At 37.7% G+C, this 17,175-nt stretch overlaps 1 protein-coding gene across 1 annotated transcript; it reads right to left on the reverse strand.

Moving 5' to 3' along the window:
- Positions 1–7,293: 7,293 nt before the first annotated feature.
- On the reverse strand, positions 7,294–17,175 carry LOC126824583 (transgelin-2). Its single transcript, XM_050553836.2, has 5 exons — positions 17,092–17,175; positions 16,694–16,777; positions 14,164–14,222; positions 8,755–8,977; positions 7,294–7,857 (listed from the first exon to the last, which is right to left on the reverse strand). The coding sequence occupies exons 1-5, from the start codon at positions 17,146–17,148 to the stop codon at positions 7,792–7,794; spliced, it is 489 nt and encodes a 162-aa protein (XP_050409793.1). The 5' UTR covers positions 17,149–17,175; the 3' UTR covers positions 7,294–7,791.

The following is a 17,175-nucleotide window of genomic DNA, read 5'->3' on the forward strand; positions in this document are numbered from 1 at the left end:
TCAAGGATGGTTTATAATAGTCTTGCCCTGGGTCCAGCTCCAGGACATTATACCATGCGAATTTCACTTCATGCTGTATCATACCTGTGCAGGCAGTTTAAATTTATGTATCGACTCTGTTGGAACAGGGTTGCTAGGAAGGGAGATCAGAGCGTATCAGTATTAAAACTAAACGGCTATGGAGCAAGTAAGTGCATGCGTATATCATAAGGTCTGTCATTGAGTCAACTGGCATGGTTTCGATTCCCCGGTTGTATGTGACAAGGAGTAGGGTCACCTGTCCAACCTCGTGGGTGTCCTCTGGTTTCCTCCCACTGCTAAAGACCCCTACGCACAATTGAAATTAAATTGAACTGTGTTTGTCCTGAAATCACCTAGTTTGTGTGAGTGGACGTTAAACTCAATTTCTTTCTCTCACCTGTTTCAAAGGTTTGGATGAAACAGTCAGAAATAAGAAAGACGGTTTCAGAAAATTGTTTTATTTAATTGACAGGGGAAATAATTCCATATAAAGTAAATGGATGCAGAACCCCCTACCCGCAATCTCACATTTAACCGATGTTAATCCGCTTTCCCTGACTGCAACTCTTTTACTAAAAATTTGGTTCCACTCGGTGTTCTCCAACACAGGTGGAGGAATGTCTGGCCCCAAAGCTTGTATTATGAAGTAGATTTTGAAGCAGCATACCACTAAATATGTAACTATCTGCTGTACACAGTTTAAAACCTCTTCTCTGATTCTATACCAAGACGTCAACAAAGATGGCATTGAAATGAAATGGGGTTTAACGTCCTACTGTTTTGCTCCGAACTGGGCTAATGAAGACGGGAGATGGCATTGAAAATGAAAAGGGAGAGCAGCTATAAATGTTAATTCGCTAATGCATCTCTTTTACTGGAAATTTTGATCCAATCGGGGTTCTCCATCACAGGTGGAAACACGTCTGGCCCCAAAGCTTGTATTATGAGGTTGATTACTGTCTGTCCCAGATTATACTACGACTCGAAAATTACTTGCCATTTCTTCAATTTTTATTACTGAAAGAGTTATGGCCCTTAATCACGTTGAAAAATCTTGTGGATGCTCTAGAGTCTAAAATTAATATCCGATTGACTTTAATTTTATACACGGTGGTTAAGGTCATCAGGCGAAGAATCCTATTCATTTTCACCGATTTCCAATAATTAATGCCCGAGTTATGACCCTTGATCACTTTGAAAAATCTTGTGGACGCTCTAGGGGCTAAAGTTAATATCCAACTGACTTCAGATTTATACACAGTGTTTAAGGTCATGAGACAAAGATGCCTATTGATTTTCTTTTCAATGATTTCCGATAATTACTGCCAGAGTTATGACCCTTGATCACTTTGAAAAATCTTGTGGATGCTCTAGATGCTAAAGTTAATATCCGAATGACTTTAAATTTATACGCAGCGTGTTTGAGGTCATGAGACGAAGAAGCCTATTGATTTTCAACGATTTCCGATAATTACTGCCAAAGTTATGGCCCTTGATCACTTTGAAAAATTTAAGGTCTTGAGACAAACAAGTATATTGATTTTCAATGAACTTGAACAGCTAAATAAATAGAGAATCTCCTACTCCTGCCGAGTTTTTTTTACTTTATCAACAAGTGTTGATACTTTTTGATATCAAAAAAGACGAGTAGGAGATTTTATTTATCACCAAATCCTTTCTTACATGCACAAATAGATAAATACAATTCTTTTCTGTAGATTTCACTTTTACTGAACATTACGGCGTAGTGATACATCATTTTTAACAGCAATTCAACCATTGCAAATGTCCTTTATATTGACCCGTGGTTTCCATCAAGGTCAATTGAATAACAATAGTTCATTTTTAATAAAAAAAAATTACTTCTAATAAGAAATGAACTGTTCTTTGAAAATAAAAAAAAGTAGTTCCTTTTCAACTGACCAATCATATTCATGTAAAGCGATCTCCTAAGGAGATATCGCAGTAGATTATGAAATATATCACACAAGCGATATCTACTGTAGAATGTATTATTGGGAGATAAATGATATTAAATGTTTCGTATACTAAACCTTAGCATGGGACAGAACTTTATAGAAGCCAAACAAATTCTAATGATTTTTTTTGATAATTACTTAATAATTACTTAATGAGTTGTTACTCTTAATCAGATTTTAGTGTATTATAAATGTTTCATTACCGAAAAAAGTATGCGACAACTCTTGTTGACTGCCCGGACGATTTAGCTGCTGTCAGCGTATGTTTCGTTGCCTGGCAACCTATCTTTATGTCTAGCTTTTCAAGTCTGAAGGAGATATTCGTCATAAATCTTCTTTTGACCATCTAACCTAAATCATCCCATTCTATTCGAATTTTTCTGGCTAGCATTGTCCTTCTGGGTAGCAGATGACCAGACCACCCACAATCAAATCTTATGTTTGCTAAAGTTAATCTCGTGAAAGGAATAAGACAACTGTACCAATTAAAATTATTAAATTTGCAGCCAATAATACATGTAGGCTAGCTTAATGTAGTCCTGTGACCAATAATCTCTAGTAAGTATATTTCAAGGTTGCAAGTTATGATAATGGCAAAATATGGTCGTATGCACCAATGATAATGACCATTATGCTGGTGATCTTAGATTTTACATTGACCAATATGGTGACCATGTTAGATTTCACACTGACCATTATGGTGTCCATTTTAGATGCCACACTGACATTATGATGACTATCTTAGATTTGACAATGACGTCTTAATTACGGCGAAAGTTTTTAATTAATAGATTGACCATAATCAATGTATAGACTCATAATTCGTAGTTCCAACATGCTAATCTGAAAGGTTATGACAGTATATTTGTGGCTATCTGGCGACCATATTGGATTTCACGTTGACATCTAACGCTCTCCATCTGGCGACTGGATTTAATGGATTACTTGACCCCTAAAAACTAGGTATAAACACCAAAATTGCCCCCTTATTGGATAAGAAACCTCATCTCTCAACCCTCCGTGTTTCGAGATAAGAGATGGTGCTATTATCTGCTATATAGTTTCAAGTGGCAAACCCCCAATTTTAACGCTTATCACATCGGGTTTCAAATTAAGCAAAATTGCCAATTTTTTGTCTTCAAAACAACGATTGGTTATTGTTATTTATAACATTTCTGCCACATCTAACTATAATTAAGCAGAAAATCCTACCTGACACAGGTACTGATCCGCTCTTTTTAAATCGAAGTGATAATAGATTGCTTTTGTTTCTCCAATATTTTAAATTTACGTCTTTAAAGGACAATATTGGTGCCAGTCATTATCACATATGTGTTAGAGCTGGTTAAACACATTCCAAATATACTTTTAACACAGAGATCATTGCTACGATAGCTGAGTAATACAGGTTTCCTGAATCGGAAGTGACGAACGCCAAAGGAAAACACGAGATACCGCTCTAGATAACTGACTGAAGCGACGAGTGATAACATATACACGGCCGAATTTCTGCTCACTAATAATTCCTTCGAAGACCAAAAGTTATTGTGTGAGACTGTGAGAGGATATCTGACAATTCATAAAAAGAATTGACTGTCACTAGATAAGAGAACACGTAATAAAAACAGAAAAAGTCCGTGCATTACCATGTTTTTATAAGGTATAGAAGAATATATACAAGGGAATGTACGGACTATTTCTATTTTTCTCGTGTTCTCTTATCTAATGACATTCAATTACTTTATTGAATTGTCAGATATCCTCTTACAGTCCCATATAACAACTTTTGGTCTTGGAAGGAATTATTAGTGAGTAGAAATTCGGCCGTGTATCTGTTATCACTCGTCGCTTCAGTCAGTTATATAGAGCGGCGACTCGTGTTTTCCTTTGGCGTTCGTCACCTGTATTACTCAGCTATCGTAGCAATGATCTCTGTGTTAAAAATATATTTGGAATGTGTTTAACCAGCTCTAACACATATGTGATAATGACTGGCACCAATATTGTCCTTTAACACATAAAAGCGAGGACTCGTGTACAATAGGTTCGAACCCTGCGTTGGCCGAGAAAGTTCATCCAGATTTTCCGGCGTGGTTCTCCCTTGTCAGTGATGCAGGACGGAGGGGCTGACAAGGAAAGCTGTCTAGTCGTTCGGATGGGACGAAAAACCGAGGTCTCGTGTACACATTGGCGTGCACGTAAAAGATCCCTTGGCAGTTGGAATTCGATACAAGAGTAGGCCGTAGTGCCGCTGTCCGGGCAAAATTTCCCTCATAGCACACTGTATGGCGTATGCCCGTCTTCATTAGCCCAGGTTAGGAGCAGAACAGTAGGACGTTAAACTCCATTTCATTTCATGTCATTTCGTGTACAAAAGCCAATCAAAGTACTAACCTGATCCGAGTTGCGCAGGAGTAATATAGCCTATCATAGTTATGAATGTCCGTATCAATTTTGATAAAAACAACGCTTGATTTACTTTATGGTCAATATTTGCTGATAGGGCCTAAATGAAAGTTGTTTCAGTAGATCGGACTGCATATGTCTAATAAGTCCTAATAGTATAAAATTAACTGATTTTTAAGATGTTACATGCATTAATAAAGAAATTAAGTCTGTCAGGTGAAACTAAAAAAGGCAACCACCAATCGTAGCTAAAAACAAGCACATCAGTATATCTCAACGTTTTTAGCTATGTCCTACATGAATAGAAGAGTAGTTATGGTCGTTATATGGAATGGTGGTCATCTTGGACACCATTGTGTCGGGTAGTCGAGTGGTGACAGGCACAAGTTAAAAAGTTATAGGGCCCAAACAAAAAAGTCATATCAATGGCGAAGCTAACTCCGAGCGGCCTCTATTTATTATGACAATCAATACACAATGCATGACTCAAGAGTCAAATTGTGGTGGGTGGGGGGGCATACATATGCACACATGACCTCCCTCAGCTGATCCACCGACTTAATAACGTAAACTTGATGAGATTTGTATATATATCGATGCTCATTGTGACAGTTTATATAGTTTGATGGCGGCCATCTCGGAATTAACAATGACGCCACACGCTTTCCATCTAGTGGGCGACTGTAATGGACTGCCTCGCCCCTTAAACCTAGGTATAGACACCAAACTTGGTCTCCTAACATGAACAGTAAGGACGTTATGATTAATTATATGGAATTTCCCGTCATAGTGACGTTCTTGCGTAAAATTAACGTGTTTTTAAAAAAAAAAAAAAAAAAATCTGTTTTATCGATTTCCTATGCGTATACACCATACTTGCTGGGTTTAGAGGTCGATATTCACCCTTATTTAGGAATAAATAACTTGATCCCTATAACATATGTGTAGACACCCAAATCAATGTTCTAAGATGCTCATTGTGACAGTTTATATAGTTTGGTGGCCACCATCTTGAATTTCACAATGGCGTCATGCGTTTTTCATCTAGCGCCTGGTTGTAATGGGTTGCCTAACCCCTAAAACCTAGGCATAGGCACCAAACTTGTTCACCTATTATAAATAGTAAGGGCGCTGTGGTCATTTGGCCACAGATCACTAATGATTTAACTATTGACTTAAATGTTAATTCTCATCTCTTAGACTGGCTCTAACTTTTTCCCAAATTTTCGTTGGGTAGAACGCTTTCTGTCACAGATGGAGCAACATGTGGCAAACTCTTACCCAAAAGCATGTATGAGGTCATCCTCGGTTACCCAGTGTACTCATTCCGTTCTACTCCACTATACCCTGGGTTAATCCATAGGGTTTCCACGATTTCAAATTATCTGCCCTGGCCTAGAATGTAGCTACAGTCTACGAACTAACCAGAAAACAGTTTACAAACCAATCGTTTCGCCTTCGTTTTTATAAGGGTAGATAACCATATTCATGTCCATTTACTGAATGATTTATGTAAATAATGTATATATTTATAATTTATTTATATTTAATTGTATTATCAAAATCTGTAGTATGTGTTGTTGATTTCAAATATGTATAATATCTATATGTTTGACTTTTGTTATTATTATTACTTTTCGTTCTTTGTCTGAAATATGTCATTCTGTTATGTTTATTATTATTTAACTTATACTTGGCAATTTAATACACAATAAGTTGTCTACGATATCACGTGGACATAAAATTCTGAGAACGAACGAACGAACGATTCTAAATAAAACTAATGACCCTACATTATTATATGAACGTCTGGTCTTCATTAGCATAATGTATAATTGGTTGTTAATAATTACGCATTTAGAATAGGCCAACTCCTTACAATGTCCGATGAGAGTTAGTTACCTTTGCCAACATCCTTTTCAAATAACAATTTATGGGATTGGTCGATAAAAATAGCACAATCATCAAGGGCGGATAACTTGAAAACGTGTCTCCCCCATAGATTAACCCACGGTATAGTGGAGTAGAACGGAATGAGTACACTGGGTAACCGAGGATGGTATGAGGTTCACCATGAAAAACTTGAGATACACAAGCTGGTAGTAGAGACAAGTAAACATGCAATTTTCGGCCCTACATTTCAACCTAACCAACCTCTCAACTCTTCACCAATTATGCCATTCGCCAAAACCTGGCAGAAAATGCATTTCCAAACCCTTTTCTTCGATTATACACCAAAAAAGTCAACAAATATCGCAATGCAAAAGGGTGAAAAGGGAAAGGGAGAGAAAGACTACAAATAACTTTCGCCCTTCATTCGTGGGTGACGCAGTGGGAAGATTTGGTGAGCTGTGTCCATTTATATGGAATGGTGGCCATCTTCGACGCCATTTTGAATTTTACGTCACATTGACGCCATAGGGTAAAATGCATGGGTTTTTGAAATCTGTGGTATCGATTTCCTATAGGTAAGACACCATAACTGCTGGGTTTAGAGGTTAATATTCACTCGTTATCGAGGAATTAGTGTTCTCGTACATGATTGGACGAGGCCAAAATTCAAAATGGCCCCAAAAAGTTTCCCCAAGTGGTAAAGATGGGTAACTCCATGGAGGGTTAACACTGGACCAACAAAACATAAAAAAAACAAGAACCATATCTTCCCCACACTTAATTCCCGAAAATTTTGCACTCCGACCACCCTAAATAATCAGGCTATAAAAACACGGAATTCTAATCTAAATAATTGACATACCTTTTTTAAAAAGATTAAATAAAACAGATATGGGGCATCCACTGGGAATTGTGGATCAACGGACTGATTGACTGGGACGTGTCAAAAAGAGGAAAGAATTATAATAATAATATAATAATAATAAAAAAAACATAACTGAATAACATTTATTAAGAAGTACACAGTGTTGTATGTCTTTTACCAGCCCGGCTACATATAGCAAGGACATATGACAGATGCAATTAAATAAAGAATATATATGTTTATTATTATTTATCTCCCTTATTGTGTATGATATAAATTAAAAAAAAACTAAAAAAAACGTAAGCAATAAATAAATATTAATTTGATAATAAAAATAAAAAAGATATCGCTGACGATTATAAAGGGTAGTCTGTGAAAAGGAATAGATAATATAGTGGATATAAGTAATATAAATTTAAAAAAAAAAAGTAGCTTTAAAGTGGATTCTGGTACACTACTTGGAGTTATTGTAAAAGATGTTGTTGAGTATATTAACAGTGGATCCAACACGGGAAACTGTGGAATATGCACTGTCGAACATCGAGTGGACTCCGTCGTGGGTACTGGCTAAGTCTAATATCTATACAAAGATAGGCGGTAGAAGAATAAAAAAAAGGTGTGATCTATCTAATCTCTGTCCAAGGTTGGTTCATCGACTCCTGTGTATTTTACTTCAAAATCTTTGCCATTGGCCTGAAAGGGTGAAAAATGTATTATAGATAAAGAACACGTTTAATAGCATTAGTGGTGGGTTCAAATTGGCTGATTCGGTCAAAATCGGTTCTAAAGTCTTCTGCTTTAAGGTCAACAATTATAGGAATATAATATAGGCCTACGTCGAGGAAGAGAGAGAGAGAGAGAGAGGGGGGTGATTAACGTCCACTCGACACAAATTAGGCCATTAGGGGATTAACTTCGGGTCCAATTTATTTCAACAATCCGCTTGTGTGTGGGTCTTTAATTAGTAATGGGAGCACCAGGAGAAATTCCACGAGGTGGGACAGGCGCCTACATTTTTGTCACGTACGAGCTGAGAATCGAAACCACTCCTGTTGACTAAATGAGAGACCATATAATCTAAAACACCCCGTGAGTTTTCTCTGGGTCCTTCGGTTTCTCCCACATCTAAAGACCCCTAGCTATGCTGAAATAAATTTGAACTATATGTTAGTCCCGAAATGATCTAGTTTGTATTGAGGTGACGTTTAATCTAAAGATCCTATTTCGTTTCGTTTTTTATAGTTCAAAATTTATAGTCCGGCGTCATAGGGTCAAAAGCCGTTCGTATGACCCCCGACGCGACCTCCCACTACAACTGGTCAGATCTTCATGTAGTGCAGGTCATCGAAAGTATAAAAAACGAAACGAAGTACAGATCTGCATTTTAATCAGATTGGCGGACGTTAAAATCTCACCCCCCCCCCCCACACACACACACACACTCCGACTATTGATAATCTAAAGTGCACACGTCTGACCATTCGGCCTTACGAACCGGCCCCCATACATCAAACAATCTTTATTATATATCTGGTAATATGTATTTAATTTGTTTTATAATTCTATTTTTGTAATGACACGAAAACATACCAAGCTTCCCAAGCTATGGAGACAGTTGATGACGTTGAGGAAGGGTCCTTTTCGACTCTCGTATAAATCTGTTGTTTGGAAAAGAGCTTCTTTGCCTAAACCATAATCTGTAGCACCTTTGTTGAAATTCTCGATGTTTGTCATAGCTACAAAAGGAGATGCACACTTCTTCTGGAAGCCTACTGGAGCTTTTCCGTCAGACTTCAACAGTACGTTGATGAACCTGTTTTGCGAAAAAATTGAAAGAAGAACCAAACTTATATGCTTGTTTACTTTTTTATACGCCCAGATTTTAATGTGGACGTATATTGTCGTCGCCCCTGTCCGCCCTTTACATTTTGTTTGTGTATACTCTACAGGTCACAATTTTTATCCGACTTTAACCAAACTTGAAACATAGGTTTATATCCAAAAGATCTCGGCTCCTTTCGATATTGGCATATACCGGACCGTAACTTCATGGATTATGGCCCCTGATCGCAGGAACACCCCCCCCCCCCCACAGCAGCTAAATCGCCCGCGCAGTCAACAAGGGTTGTCGTTTGTTGTCCTTTGTCAGTAATGAAACATTTACAACACACTAAAATCTGATTTCGAGTCACAACCCACTAAGTAATTATCAGATATTTGTCTCAAAACCTTAAACACTGTGTATAAATTTATATTTTACTTTAGCCTCTAGAGCATACACAGACAGACAGACAAACGACAGTCACAAATATTAGTATAGATAGATAGATATAGTTTATTGTTAATGTATATTATATGTTTATTAAACACGGAGAATGAATAATCCCCTAATAAGCATAAATCAACCTTGACGCTGATGGCTGTCGATATATTTTAAGCAATATTATATAATGATATATATATATATATATATATATATATATATATATATATATATATATATAATAGAGGGTCTTTATTGATTGTTTATCTAGACGTAATGGTGACAGCTTAAAATTTTAAAACAATACCCTTTGATTAAACGAACACCATTACTCAGGTTTGTCGTTACCTGACATATTAAACCAAGCGAGTCTAGATTCTAGCCAATCAGACTTCGTATCGAGAAATGGGCGTCTTTCGTCAATGGTCTTCCGCCAATCAAAAAATGAGTTTATCCTACGCGTGGCATGTTCATATTTACCGGGACTTTTGGAAGATATAAATAATCTAACTCAAATTCACCATTATCTTCACCTTATAAATTGCTAGTGGACTTCTCTTATATTCACGGGGAGCTCTCTACTGTATAATTTAAATGTTTAAACTTTATATATATTTTTATTTTCAACTTTTGATTTAGAATTATATCCTGTTATATCGGATAAGTACGATAAGTAGAATCGAGTATTTAGAATTACATCCTTTTATATCGGATAAGTACGATTAGTAGAATCGAGTATTACTTTAATAGATATTTCAAAATTTACGTAAGCATTAATGAATAAATGGAAAAGTACGTTTATCGACGAAATACTTGTTTATTTAAATACAATGTATGTTTCAAATGTAGATTTTTAGTGTCTTAAAATAATTAAAAATGTTTCGTGCTAAAATAAACGGAAAAGTAAGAATTTAGTCAGTTTCTCATCAAACCACGACACGCGAACAAAATACAGCAGCAAAAAATTTATGCCAAATCTGTATGCTTACTATAGAGACCAGTGAGCCTGCTGAACCAACTACGTCACTTCCGGTTTAAAAAAAAATAATTTCTCGCTTACAAAAACTTTTTTTGCCTGTGTTACAGAGGGGATTATTTATCAATATATATTTGCGATTTGTGGAATCCTTGTTGAAAATAGTTGGTTTTCCACCTTAAGCTACTACCTCCCAAAGGTATGGTGGCTGTTAGCGGCCATCTAAATCGTCGCCTTAGGAAGAAGTCGACAAGTCGACGAAATCAACCCGCCGACCCGAAAAAATGAAGGCGACGATCGCCGGGTTACTTTGTCGTGTCGGCGGGTTGATTTTGTCGACTTGTCGACTTGTCGCCTTGGACCTATTCACAACCCGACAAGGCGACAAGTCGACAAAATACAATTATTTCGACTTGTCGTGCGGCGAAGTCAAACTCGAGCTTGCGCATTTGTTGATTGGATAACTTGCATGCGCACAGATTAACTTCCAAGGCGACAAGTCGCCGCACGACAAGTCGAAATAATTGTATTCCGTCAACTTGTCGCCTTGTCGGGTTGTGAATAAGTCGAAGGCGACAAGTCGACAAGTCGACAAAATCAACCCGCCGACACGACAAAATAACCCGACGATCGTCGCCTTCATTTTGTCGGGTCGGCGGGTTGATTTGGTCGACTTGTCGCCTTGTCGGGTTGTGAATAACTTTACTGAGCAGTCGAATATTTCATTCAATCTCATTTCCGTTGTATCTATGACATATTGGCTAATCAAAACACGACGGGATAGAGTTTTTCTAACATTCTATAGCAGGGGCTAAAGCTCTAGAATGGAAGGTTTCATGCGTACCAAAGTGAAACTCACCCAAGAACCTTTGTTGATTCTCAAAAATTGGCGCCTCTGGGAGGTCCACAAACTTCATTCATATTTCACAGTTTGATATATTTGAACGATTTTGAAAATATGATAAAAATTGTTATCTCTAGAATCCACATGCTAAAAACGTGATTTTGTGTACAAACAGGGTCCATAATCCAGAAAATTACGGTCTGATAAGCGCAAATTGTGACCTCTAGATGGTCCACGACAGGGCTACCTTCGGTTACACGGCTTTCCGTACTCTAGTCGAACTATCTGCATGCGAATGACATTTACATGTAGTTAAACCTCTGGCCGTGACCAACCGTACCATGCGATAGAGCGGAGTCGAGATAGTTCAAAAATGGCTGAAAAGACTGACACGTGTGTAGATTTGTCTGAAAAATATCATTAAATTGCCAATGCGTTATTCACACCATGGACCGTAATTCGGGTTTCATGGTAGCACCCATATTCCTGAAGCAATGGCCCGAGAAATCCCTCTTTGGCCATTGCTGGATTGGCTTCTGATACCTGAGCTTTTGAGGGAGTGTGTCTATTCTCCCCATTCAATCAAATCTATCCCAAGTACAGCAACATAACAGCCCTTCGTTTAATCTGAGGTCTTCCCTAAAACTTTCGACAGTGATTTAAGGTATTAAAAACGGTGAAAGTCTTCATACAGTATTGTTTACATTGTATTCTTGTTGATAGCCCCGTTTGTCACGCAATTAGTTTTTCTGCGATATTCTGCTAGGCACTGGTTAACTGGTTAATTGGGCATAATAAAATCGTGAGTCATGACGTAACGTTATGTAAACATATTTGGTCCAATTTGGAGCTTTGTTTTAAATGTAATGTCATTGTTACGCAGTTAGCAATTGGTTGTTAATCGGACTATTGACCAGTCATAATTTGGAACAGAAATTTGCTTCCATTAAAGCAGTGTTTAGTGTGATTAGCTCTAATCATACGAAACACTGTGGGGAGTATGGGTAGCACCGGGAAGTTAGGGAATATATATAAGCCCACGCCAAAAAACTGTGGTAAGGGTTTAAAAAAACATAAAAACTTCAATGCTGAATAATTTTACTAGCCAGAAATCGCTTAGAAAGCGTCTTCGACAATCTAGACCCCCGGGAGCTTCCGGGGCATAGGCGCCACCTCGACCCTCGCCCGAAGTCCTACGACGGTAGCTTCCCAATCAAGAATTGCCTCCGCCGGCCCTGCCTAGCCCTAACGCTTACCCTAACCCTAACCTACAATCTCGCCAACAATCACGTGCCCTAGCCCTATTTTACATCTCAGCGACCTTGACGAAATCTTGAATTAGCCTTAAGAAATAGATTTAGCCAATTCCCTTTTGTTTTTGTTAGTAACAGTCTGTATCACCCAGTCCCTTCATTAACCTATCCGTTATACGAAATTTGCCTAGGGACTGGGATATCCAGACTGCACCAAAACACAGGTGAAAATGAAAAATGTCCCTGGTAATAAACGCCAGAGTAAAGTCAGGCTTTTGAAGTTATAAAAACGGACCACAGTATTGTTGTAACGGGGCGCCACCGTGTTGTTTCTGTCTGTCTTATACATACAAACAAAAAAATGCGGACATAAGTGACTGCTCTAGAGTGACACTAGACACCATTTTTTTACACGGATTTTAAATATTTTAAATTTATTAGTCAATTTAAAAAAGAACGATTTCTGAAAAACTAATGAAGCAAATAACGATCGATGCCATAAAATCTATTTAGCAAATATCGACTGAAACCACACATCCACAACCAGCTCTCATTATAAGATTCTTAATTTGCGGTCAGCTATTAAAGTCAATTTTAGTTTTAGTAACACGTCATTGGCCTCATGTTGTGTTACTTCCGGTCCTACGAAGTTAATAATCGCCAGGCGATAGCGCTTTATGGTTGATTTGTAATTAATATCGCTGTAACATGACCAATTTAATTATATCGAAAGCTGTACAATGATCAAATAAAAGTGTTGTTGGCAATAAAAACGACGGGGAGTGTTAGAACTAGTGAGATGATAGCAAACGAAATGACTTCAACGAGTAAAAACAATATGGCGAGTGATACAATTTGTTATTGTAGTATATAGTCAAGCAGTAGTAAGATTCGAGAAATTTTATTTTAATCCCTCCAAGTGCCTGTGAGTTAAGGCAACTTATCTTTAAGGGAAAATTGATACTTAACATTGCCTTTGGATACCACTTACCCTTAACTGACAGGAAGTTACGTATATTTAAGTGAAGTCTAGGAGTTAAGTGGCTAACATAAAATTTCCTTTGAATACGGACCAAGGTGTAGGCCTACATAGTTTAGTTAACACACCGTTCTTAGCTTTTCAATTAGAACACGGTTCTTAGCTTTGCAATTTGGTCGTAAATGCCGTTAGAAACGTCCCAAATTACAGCCATTAGGTATTGGAGTTTGAAAGCCTTTATTAAACAATGCTAACAATCGGCCGCAGTATAGATTTAACGTTTGAATTCAATTTACTTTTTAAAGGCAAAACACGGACACTCCAGTATATTATTTTTAAACTCTTACCTATTCAATAGCAGTATATCATAACTGTCATATCCAAAGCTGTCATATCGTACGTCACATTAGGTGTCCCTGTTGATCGTGAATTTTAAGCCCTTTTTGACTGGGACTTATTGATGTAGGACTAGATGAACAATCCGAGCACCCCACCCCCAAAAGATAAAGAAATAAAAACTCCGAACTGCGTTTGTCAACCCCAAGTTATAAAACTATATATACACAGGGCCGAGTACAACACTTCAACGGTCGAAGTTCTCCTTTAAGTTAAATCTATATGTTATAAAATTATTCTTTGTGTAGTTTCTTGATGAGCTGAATTCGGACCCGTGGAGGTACTAACCTGCAAAGGACAGTGCCGTCTTTCAAATATGCAGCTATGGATTTGAAATCATTTTTAACCTAAGGAAGGAAAAAAGGAAGGAATACATTATGTTAAGTAAAGGTTAAATCATATTGGTTTATCGATAGGTGCTGAAAATCTTATGGTAGTAGGATGGATGCAAAATGTTGAATGACAATTTTTAATTAGTGCTCCAACTCCACTGAAGCCATCAGAGGATGTATCACTGTTCTATGACTAGGCTATGCATTACTACAAGTTGTTCAAGAATTTGGCTACCTCCCAATTCTTTTGAAGATAACTAATGCATATCACAAGATGAGCAAACTAGGGGTATAACCATCACGCACACACCTAAATAAATGCTTATCTTGGGAACCCAAATACGATCATGCAAGTGTTAGACAATTATAAGATGGATAGAGAGAGTAACATGGTCTTGGTTTAAGGCACACCACACTTCATCTTCGGTTCATCAATAACTGATTAATAGTAGGAGGATGAAATCTAAAAATGAGATTTTACGAATCATTTCATGTTAGAGATAAGCATTCACCACAGTACGGTAGATCATGTTGTGTCGCATCTGGGTAGGATGGATGCCAAACATGAATGTCTTAATTAACACTTTCCTCAAAATGTCACAATGCTAGAACGGATGGGTTTCTTAAAAACAAACCTTTTCAACATGCAACCGTCTAAATTATTTTGCATGCAATTTAAAAATGTTTTGATCACTAATTCGAAAAGACGACACCTATGGCAGTCCTTGAAACCAAAATAAATCTCCTATCCTTATTGAGTACGATGTTTTTGAAGGTCAAAATTGCTGTTTTACGCTTGTTTGGCTTTTTAATCATTCTAAATAAAACATTATATCAAAATAGATCATCAGTGGAAATTAAAAGGTAGAGAAATAGGGTTTAACGTCCACTCTACACAAATTACGTCATTTCGGGACTAACATTATCGTTCACGTGGGAGGGAAACCCACGAGGTTGGGCAGGCGACCCTACTTCTTGTCACATACAAGCATGGAATCGAAACCACCTCACGTGACTCAATGGCAGACCTTATGTTCCAACGCGCCATCCAACTCCCTAGTTCATTAAAGGTTTCCAAAATGTCGCAACATAAGTTTGTCCCACAGATATTCATTGCTGTCCTCGGGATTACGTGAACCACGACAATACAAGCACCGGCACATCGGTTGAACCCTAATTTTATGAAACCGCATCTTTTGGGTTTGCAACCAGTTGTGCTAGCGCACGTTGTCAAGTTTTTTTTCTCACAATTTTGGAAGAGGCTCCAAAGACAGGAGCCCCGGGAATGAGGGTCCCATCATTGAAAAACCAGTCACAGCTTCAAGGACAAGGCACAGTCTGAGTTGGACTTATTGACTGCTTCCATACCAGGCATTGGTAATTTGCGTGTTTCATTTTTGGTCGATGGTATGGCTTCAAGAAATTATTTAGCTGGACAGATATTTTAACTGGAACGTCATTAATTGACTTTGGTGGCTCGACAGTGTCAACATATAGCCTACAAACTTTTCTTCCTAATATGGATTTTGGGGTCAGGCCCTCTTAAAAGGTAAGTGAACTTAGGCACCTGGGGTATATCTTCCGGGACGTTTTCTTCTACTCGTCCGTAAATCATACCCGGTTATTCAATGAAATGCAAGGATGTTTTAAAACATCGAGGCAGTAAGATGAACACTATGTGAACAGGAATAGCCGTTCTCTTCAGTTTTGTTTCTGGAGAAATCGAATTTGTCTCGGAATCCGAGTGCGTGTGTAGCTCTTCATTGGAAAATTGTTGTCAGATAGTCGGATTCTCAAGTTGATTGAATACGAGCTGGCGCATCAACTAGCAGATATGTGTTTGCCCAACTTAAAGAAAGCTTGTTCGTAATAATTGCACATACTAAGCCATATTTTGAAACCCAGGTCTTTTGCCATGAAATAAAGAAACATTATGGGTCTTATACTAACACTCCAATGTAACATAGTTGATTTATTAATGTCAATCAACCTCATACCCTTTTTACGCCCCCACCCCACGCTGATCTACAAACCCTTCATAACTGCACCCTTGTTGTGTTTTTCTTTTTAAAATAAAAATATAATGTGAAGCAAGCAGTATATATCTAATCTGATTGTAAAAAGTCAAAAGTCTTTTTTTCTGACAAAATAGGGCTATGGTTGACCTCATTCAGAATCAGTGATCAGAAACACTTTTCCATGGCATTCAAAACAATTTAGGTGGTTGCGTGTGAAAAAAGGATTAGTTTTAAAGACCCATATGCGGTCGCGTGACCTTCTTAATGACCCACATCGTTTCAAGTATCTCTAAGCGAACATATAACACCTAGTAGTCCAATAAGCTCAACAAAATTTATGTATCATTAAGAGCAAAAATATGTTACTTTATGTCACCCTTTCTACAATAATGATGTCAATACGATTTCAAGATGCTCCATCCGGTGATGGTATTTATAAATTTAAAATATTGAAATGTTAAGTCTTACAACATCGCTTTTCTCCCCCAGAGTAGCTAGAATCCACATTCTGACGGCATCTGGGGTACCTCGTGCTTCTGTTGCATCATATTGCTGTAAATAAAAAAGAATCTAGATAAAATATATTTTCATTCAGATCTTCTTATCATGGGTTGGGACCACCAAAATGAAGTGAAATAATAATAGAATGGGGTTTATCGTATCTTGATTTTAGCGATATTATTAGTACTTCAGACTTTGAAATATTTGTATGATAAAACTTTCTTCAAAGGCGTCGTCATCGACAACGCTGTTCGTAATCCGGGAACTTGAAAATAGTTCCAATGGCGGACATCGTCATACAGCCGAGGCTAGATGTAGGGTACTGGAATCTTATGAGGTTTGTCGAGTGTAAAGCACCTACTTACATGTTCAAGTTTTCGCTCAATGTCAGCTGCGAGACCACTTTTCGATGCACGGCTCATCCTGGCTGTAACAACTGGAATCCTCCG

This window comes from Patella vulgata, chromosome 6, assembly GCF_932274485.2.
Source record: "Patella vulgata chromosome 6, xgPatVulg1.2, whole genome shotgun sequence".
NCBI classification, from domain to species: Eukaryota; Metazoa; Mollusca; class Gastropoda; family Patellidae; genus Patella; species Patella vulgata.